At 35.3% G+C, this 9,162-nt stretch overlaps 1 protein-coding gene across 1 annotated transcript; it reads left to right on the forward strand.

The window, feature by feature from the left end:
* The first annotated feature begins 1,990 nt into the window (after nucleotides 1-1,990).
* LOC107713116 (trans-1,2-dihydrobenzene-1,2-diol dehydrogenase-like) lies at nucleotides 1,991-8,282 on the forward strand. Its single transcript, XM_016518554.1, has 6 exons — nucleotides 1,991-2,047; nucleotides 3,176-3,287; nucleotides 3,355-3,518; nucleotides 5,431-5,760; nucleotides 7,806-7,956; nucleotides 8,040-8,282. The coding sequence occupies exons 1-6, from the start codon at nucleotides 1,991-1,993 to the stop codon at nucleotides 8,147-8,149; spliced, it is 924 nt and encodes a 307-aa protein (XP_016374040.1). The 3' UTR covers nucleotides 8,150-8,282.
* Nucleotides 8,283-9,162: the final 880 nt, after the last annotated feature.

Raw genomic sequence — 9,162 nt, forward strand, 5'->3', positions numbered from 1 at the left:
GAGTAGCGTGTGGCCTCATCTTTGTGCATTTTGTGACTTGTAGTGGTTTTTTTAGATCAGGATTACTGAATGCCATTTCATTGCATAATAACTCATATGTAGGCCTATTTCCTCTCACATAGGCTAATTAAAGGGATTTTCTCTGATGATCATACTGTAATTATGATTTTATGTTTTTGTTAAGCCTTAATGCTTAAATACAACTAAAAATGCATGAGAGATTTCTTAACTAAAAATGAAAACCCTGTCATCATTTACTCATCTTTATGTTGCTATAAACTTTTAAACATGTGGGGCTTCTAAAAAGACAAAAAGCTTCAAGCACTATGTACCATAAAAGTCCTTTAGATAACTCATGAGGATTTTTTTATTTTTTTATTTTTGGGGGTGAATTATTCCTTTCACAGTCCAGCTATTCTCACAAATAGCCAGCAGTGGAAAGAACATTGTGTCCAAACACCAAAAGCATTCATAACGCTCGTCTTGCAGTGTTTTATAACAGTGAGTAGGCCTCTGCAGTTCTTTCCAGCTAATCATCTCAGTGCAGTAATCCTGAAAGTGCACTGAAATGAAAAGATTAATGTAAACTGAAGTTATATCCTATTTGACCCTATGTCTTATGGGTTAAACACATCTTTGTGAAGAATAAGCAGAGTACAGAAACACTCAACACAAGCACAGACATTTAGTTTCAGGTAACTGTTCAGAGACATAACGTTTTCTTGACATACTTTACAAACAAATAAACATAAACATGCTTGATCATCATTAGCTGGCACATTTAACGAGGATCTGATTTGTGTTGAGTCATAATGAGCTCATCAATCCACTGTGACAAAAAAAGACATTTACAGAGAGACATTGACAACTGTTTCCGACTTCAAAGTTACACTTTATCAGATCACATGACGTCCTGTATTTGACCCTATGTCTTATGGGTTAAACACATCTTTGTGAATAATAAGCAGAGTACAGAAACACTCAACACAAGCACAGACATTTAGTTTCAGGTAACTGTTCAGAATGCAAACTGCAGTGCTGTATATTAAAAAGACAGCGGCTATTTGCACTAAGTGAAAACAGCAGTATTTACTTTGCAATCAGTGTAAATAGTTGTTAGATGCTATTTATAGGCAACTTAGTGCAAAAATTTTTGGATATTTGCAACTCAGTATTGTAGTGCATTATAAAACAGTATGCAATAATAGCATATTGAGTGTAAATGATCATATTTATTAAAATGATTAAATAGATGTTGTTTTATTGGGTTAGGGTTAGTTAGTTTTAGTTGGGACAATAAAACCCTTCCTACACCTTTTCCTAAACCTACCCGACTTTATTATTAAATACCCATGAGTCTCAAATGTACAAATAAGGAAATAGAGACATAGACTACTTAGAATAGGCTAATATAATATAAAATGCTTCATTTTAATTATGTTTTGTTTTTCACGTGGGTTTGATGTGTCTTACTTCACATCAGATTTGAGCAGATGTTGAGAGGGGGTTCAATCTTCAACTGGCTGGCAGGAGCCGCCACTGACAGGTCATGTGACCTGCCAGTGGCTGGTGGCAGCTGCCAGTCTGATTCTGGCAGCTGCCAGTGGCTGGTCACGTGACCTACCAGTGGCTGGCTGGCAGCTTCAGGCAGACCTGTTGTGATAGTAAGACTTACATAAATGTGAATTTGGCAGGTCTCCACCGGAGTGACATAACGTTTTCTTGACATACTTTACAAACAAATAAACATAAACATGCTTGATCATCATTAGCTGGCACATTTAACGAGGATCTGATTTGTGTTGAGTCATAATGAGCTCATCAATCCACTGTGACAAAAAAAGACATTTACAGAGAGACATTGACAACTGTTTCCGACTTCAAAGTTACACTTTATCAGATCACATGACGTCCTCACCTGCACTCTGGACCGCAGATAAAAGCCTGCTTCGCACATGCAACTGCATGCAGTCTGAAGGTCAGCGCGAACATGGCAACCCGCTGGGGAATCTGTGGAGCTGGAAACATCAGCCATGATTTCTCTTTCGTATAAAGAAATGCTTTCCTTTTGAAGCAAAAAAGAGAATTATCCAAAGTTGTTTCCTTTCAGTGTTGGACTATGGTGATGTGCTTTATATGCATGCAAACTTGTCCTTATTAAGGAAGTTGGATTTTATATATCATGCTGCAATACGATTTGTGATAAATGCATCTTCACGTTCCAATGAAAAGATTAATGTAAACTGAAGTTATATCCTATTTGACCCTATGTCTTATGGGTTAAACACATCTTTGTGAAGAATAAGCAGAGTACAGAAACACTCAACACAAGCACAGACATTTAGTTTCAGGTAACTGTTCAGAATGCAAACTGCAGTGCTGTATATTAAAAAGACAGCGGCTATTTGCACTAAGTGAAAACAGCAGTATTTACTTTGCAATCAGTGTAAATAGTTGTTAGATGCTATTTATAGGCAACTTAGTGCAAAAATTTTTGGATATTTGCAACTCAGTATTGTAGTGCATTATAAAACAGTATGCAATAATAGCATATTGAGTGTACTTTATATGCATGCAAACTTATCCTTACTAAAGAAGTTGGATTTTATATATCATGCTGCAATACGATTTGTGATGAATGCATCTTCACGTTCCCACTTATGCTACTATTTATTGCCAAGGCATTATTACTGTAGGTAAACTGCCAACTTGTAATCTCTTATCATATTATACTTGTAATTATAGGACTAGAAATTCTTCTAAATTACATTTGAGTATGTCCTGAGTTTGGCAAAACTGCCTTTTCCTCATATGGTCCTAGTTTATGGAATGAAATGCAGAGTGTTATGATGTTAGAAGCAATTCCATCTCTAAATATTTTTTAGAAACCTTTTGGAGTCCAATCTGGAAGAAACATGTGAATGGTTTATGGAATTATTTTTATATGTTGCTGGATATTTTTTTCTGGTTTTATGTGTGTCTGATCTGTTTATGTGAAACTTTCTGTGCTGCCATTTTGGCCAGGACTCCCTGCAGAAGAGATTTATATCTCAATGGGATAATTCCTGGTAAAATAAAGGATAAATAAATAAAATAAAAAATGCAGACCGAACCAAGCATCTGCTTTTAAAATCTGATTTAATCATTAACTTTTCTGTCTGTGTGTGTTTTATAGATAGTTGCAGTTGCAGCAAGAAGCCTAGAAAGTGCAGAGAAGTTTGCAAAAACTCATGGCATCCCAAAAGCATACGGCAGCTACCAGGAGCTGGTGAAGGATCCAAATATTGGTGAGTAAACAGACAGAGCTGGACAGAACTGAATCCCTCAGAATCACTGACGAGCGTCTCCTGTCAGATGTGCTGTACATCGGCGTTCTGCACACACATCATCTGCAGGTGGGTCTGCTGTTCCTCAACGCTGGGAAGAACGTGCTGTGCGAGAAACCCTTCGCCATGAACCTCCGAGAGGTCAGACAGCTCGTCTCGGCCGCCCGGGAGAACAACGTCTTCCTCATGGAGGTAAACCCAGCACAAAGACCTGATCTACTCATGTAGACTGGACAAAGAACAACAGAGGCATAAGAACTATCTGAGTTCTCCATATAAGACATGAAAGTGTCCAGACACGTTTTGAGGTCCCTGTATAAGACATACTCCAAAACAGAGTAAACCGTGTCTGTGTCATCATCAGAATGACGTCCGTCTCCACTAATATGAGTTTTAATGCCCAGATATTTCAACAGCATCACTCTTGTAATTTAGTTGCATTCTGCTCTCATTAATGAATCTGTGATTAATTCTGCCCAATAATGTGGAGGGAATCTTATGAAAACATGGCCTGGTTATATTTCACTATATATATATATATGTATGTATGTATACACTGTAAAAAATGACCGTGATTTTAACAGTAAAAAAACTGTGAAAATGCTACAGTAAAAACCTTTTTAAACGGTAAACGGTAAGTTCCCCTACTATATATGGTGAAAAACTGTAATAGACATTTCAGACAATTTTACAGTAAATTACCGTTTTTGGAAGTGAAAAAGATTGTATAATTTACAGGGAAAAACCGTAAATTGATGCTCCCAGAATTCCCTGCGTTGCATTTCAAATTTGATGATTTTCTTTGAAATAACTATGTTTCTTAGTTTTTTTCTTATCAGCTATGTTTATTAGGGTTGTGTGTTACATCTAATGTTGTTAAATGAATGTTTATTGCATATTTCAGTTTTATGAGTGTCACCATGATGGTGTTTAGTGTTTGTGTGAATGACACTGTGCAACTTCTATATGTATCTATATATATATATTAGTATTGGCCTTCTCAACTTGTGAGAAAAGCTGCTTGTGGTGAGCTTTGGTTCATTATGTGACTTTTTCATCACCACCTGATTTTGATGGTTATCAGTGTAGATACAAAACAAGATTTCAGTACTTCAATAGGTCGGTATATTAACATTACATCAGTTAAAGAAATCCGTTTTTTAATTGTAAATTTAAGTTAAATCCGTAAACCCTAAAAAATGTTGCTACCGTATTTTTATACGGTAAAATTCTGCCAACCACAGCTGCCGTTTTTTTACCGTATATTTTACGGATTTTTTTTACAGTGTATGTATTGCAGTGTGACATTATTTTCATGAGAATTATGTACATTTCTCACCACATTCTGAAATAATAAATAATAATAAAAAATTACAATTTTTGTGAAAGATGTAAGAAAATAAACCTATTTTTTTTAACCATTATGATATATATAATTACAGTATCTACTTGTGACATTATTTTCATGAGAACTATGCACATTTCTCCCCACATTCTGATTAACTTATTGCATTTTACTTTTGTGAATTCTCATTATTCGTAATCATGATTCTCATTCAATTATTATTATGAAAACAAAATCTTTTAATTAAAATCAGCATTAATCTAAAACTTTACAACAAGGCAAAATCTAATGATTTTCTACCGCTATTTGTAAATGCATTACAATTCATTCAATTATTTTTTTCCCTCTAATTCCATTCCAGTAATGAGAAGTTAAGGGAAATGTGTTTATAATTTCATGATGCAAAAAAATTAAAAAACCTTAATAATCACTTAATTGTCTTGATGCAAAAAAAAAAAAGAAGAAGAAAAAAATATTTTATTTATTTATTTATTTTCACCTAATTATGTTGACATGCTCTTTGTGATTCTCTAATTTAGTTATTTGGTAATACTTATAGATATATTCAACTGACTGAAATAGATTTTGACAGTACACATACTAAAAGGTACATCTTTGTACCTTATTTGCCCCTAAATGATACAGTACATGTTAGTACCTTTTGAAAGTGTACCGCTCCGGTGACAGCTTTTAAGAACAGAGTGAGGACTCTCATGCCAGCTGAAATGAAACATGGCATCTGTGTTCTCTCTGTGTCAGGCGGTCTGGTCCAGGTGTTTTCCCGTGTACGCTGAGGTCGGCAGGCTGCTCTCGGAGAGCGCCGTGGGGCAGGTGAAGATGGTGAAGGTGTATTTCGGTCTTCCTCTGCTGGACCGCGAGCGCGCCACACAGAAGGAGCAGGGCGGAGGAGCGCTGATGGACATCGGCATCTACTGCCTGCAGTTCGCTCTGATGGTGTTCAAGGGGGAAAGACCAGAATCCATCCACGCCACGGGAGTCCTGCTGCCCTCAGGTACAGTAAATATCACCATCGCATTAGTTACAGTGCATATTCACTGTGCAAAATGCATCTATCTGAGATGGTTCTTAGCTCGTAAAGGGCTTTTTTTTTTTAGTTTGTAAAGGGAATGTTCTCTTAATGAACAAATGTGACCCTGGACCACAAAACTTAAGTATCAATTTTTCAAAATTGAGATTTATACATCATCTGAAAGCTGAGCTGTTCGAGATAGAGCTATTTGAAAATCTGGAATCTGAGGGTGAAAAAAAAAAAATCTAAATATTGAGAAAATCGCCTTTAAAGTTGTCCAAATGAAGTTCTAAGCAATGCATATTACTAATCAAAAATGAAGTTTTGATATATTTATGGTAGGAAATTTACAAAATATCTTCATGGAACATGATCTTTACTTAATATCCTAATGATTTTTGGTATAAAAGAAAAATGTATAATTTTGACCCATACAATGTATTGTTGACTATTGCTACAAATATACCCCAGCGACTTAAGACTGCTTTTGTGCTGCAGGGTCACAAATGTTCTTCCAGTAGCATTAATAGAACGTTCATCTAAAATTATCTGGTCTTTAATAACGTTCTCAAAACTTTAGCACAAAGTGATTTATACGTCGTTCATGTAACATTTCAGTTAACTTTTTTAAACGGTACTTCTTACTAGTTTTAGATTTCAGAAAGTTTCAAAACATTCAAAAGTAAAAGATCTTAAATCAGAGCAGAAAGTCTTAAATTCATAAAGTCACGGCATTAAATGTTGCATGCATTGCAAAAAAATTTGTATTTGTGTTTTTCAGTACAAATATACTGTATAAGCAACCTTAAAATAAAGTTACATTTACTGAAAATGCAAATTTAAGATCTGAAGTCTTGTTTTCTGAGAAATGTAACAAAATGAAGGGAGTTTATGATAAAAAATATATATATATAATAAATATCTGTCAATTGCTTTCCATTTGAATTAAGTTGATTTTTCTGATCCTATTGGCAGATATGTGTGCTTTTTGTTCATTTGTTCATTTTGACTTGTTTGATGTCATTTTGCTTCTCAAGTAAATGTATCTTGATTTAAGAATCTTTAGACATTTTGTGTCAGTGTGATCAGAAGGTACAGTAAGAGTTATTTCCATATTTGTGTCCCTGCAGCACAAAACCAGTCTTAAGTCGCTGGGGTATATTTGTAGCAATAGCCAACAATACATCGTATGGGTCAAAATTAATGATTTTTCTTTTATGACAAAAATCATTAGGATATGAAGTAAAGATCATGTTCCATGAAGATATTTTGTAAATTTCCTACTGTAAATATATCAAAACTTAATTTAGGTTTGTGTAAATCCATTTGGGATTCAGATTTTTCTTATTTTTTCACAAATTAATTCCACACATGTCTGGTACAAATTTGTGGTCTTGTTTCATAAATATTTTTTTCCTCCTTTACTATATATATATATATATATATATTCTGAATAAAGATTCTGAATTTTGGCACAATATTTTCTCTTTATATTGTTGATATGGTCACTAGTAAATAAAATACAGAGTTCTGGCATGAAACTCTAGATGGCGCAGTCCGATAGGTCTAACTCAATCTGACCTAATGACATCATTATCACATGGCACAGCTGATTGGTTCTCTCCTGTATCGGTAGCCAATGAGCTCGCTGCTCAACATTCAAATATATGACTAGTGCTGCCGTAGCAGTGCAGCTTGCTTCACAAACCCTCCACCTTCCCCAGCTCCACCTGTATAGATCTGCTACGAGGTGATTCATGTACGATTCATGTATATGGGGGTTATTCCATGTATGTTATATTTGGATTCATGTATGCTATATGGGGGTTATTTCATGTATGTTGTATTTGCAGCAGCAGTATTTCTTACATGCTCACAGCAGCATGTTGTGGATGTATTGGCAGTAGCAAGTCTCGGTACTTGCTCTGCCGCAGCAGCGTAGCAGATCTATTCTGCCAAGACCAAATACATTAACATTGTCATGTGCATTACCATGCCAATCCCTCCGAGAGTTGTCATCATGACAGAACTAAGTTTTGTTATGTTAATGCCATTTGATGCAGAATAATGCAGTTTTAGATCTGTTCTCGTCTCTGTGCTCTAGGTGGCGCATCCCATGCACTGCCCAACCGTTCTGGAGTTGAACGGGAAAAAGACAGAGTTCCCTCTTCCTGAACCCGGCCTGCCTCTGAACTTCCATAACAGCACCGGACTGAGATACGAGGCGGAGGAAGTGAGGCGCTGTCTGCTGAAAGGTGACGCTCCGTTAAACCTGCTGTTATGATGAGATGAGCATGAGCTCTGCGTCAGGATGATGTTTATATGATCTGTCTCGCAGGACTGAAGGAGAGCATCAAGATGTCACTCACAGACTCAGAGCTGCTCATCGAGATCATGGATGAGGCCCGGAGACAGGTGGGCGTGGTTTATGAGCAGGACAGCCAATGACTGGCCTCCATTCCTTGATTGACCTGACTGGATGGTGCAAAGAAACAATCATGCTTGAACATGTGTGTAATGAAAAGTCTTGTGTGTGTAGTCGTGGAGACAAATTGTATGCAATTAAAGTGACACAAACACAGCGGAATTTGTGGAATCTCTTTATTTAATTCACTATGATAGTCAAAAGAGTGATGCTGACTTCAAAATAGTGTAGACCACAATATAATGCGCTTGTTTACATTTATGCATTTTGCAGATGCATTCAAGGTGCAAATGATTTTTCATTTAATAGCCAATAGCCTTCAGTTTTACATCACAGCCATGAAGCATGATTTTCTACTTTTAAATCCACAAATCCATATGTAATATTTTAAATAACTTGATTTCTTTTAAATATACATCATTTAGAGTACAAGCTTTCTTGGAGGAAAAAAAATCATATGTATAATTAACTGGGTTTTGCTACTCATCAGAACTAATTTTACGAACTTTATTTACTTTTTTATTTTTATGAAGCCCATTTCCGCCACTGAATAAAAAAAAGGCAATTGTGTGTTATAAAGTCAGAATTGCGAGATAAAATCTTGCAATTTTGAGAAAAAAGTCAGAAATACGAGATGTAAACTCACAATTGCGAGAGAAAAAAATCTGAATTGTGAGAAAAAAAGTTGCAATTACTTTTTAATTTAACAGGCTTCCATACTTTAGAGCCAATGGGCATTATAAATAACTAGTTTTTTTTGAGAACAACAAAAAAAATTTATTCATTACCTTATTTGTGTATTTATTGATGATCATTTATGACTACATTTCTAGTACAGGATTAAAGTTTTCTTTAAAAACAAATTCATGTTTAATTATCTGGGTTTTGCTACTCTTCAGAACCAATTTTGCTAACTTTTTTTATTTGACTAAAAATGATGTTTTATGGCTACATTTTAAATACAGGATTTTTTTTTTTTTTAAGTATAATTACTTGGGTTTTGCCACTCTTCAGAACCAATGGACATTTTAAATAA

The sequence above is a fragment of the Sinocyclocheilus rhinocerous genome, unplaced genomic scaffold (genome assembly GCF_001515625.1).
Source record: "Sinocyclocheilus rhinocerous isolate Xijiao unplaced genomic scaffold, SAMN03320098_v1.1 scaffold1093, whole genome shotgun sequence".
Taxonomy (NCBI): Eukaryota; Metazoa; Chordata; class Actinopteri; order Cypriniformes; family Cyprinidae; genus Sinocyclocheilus; species Sinocyclocheilus rhinocerous.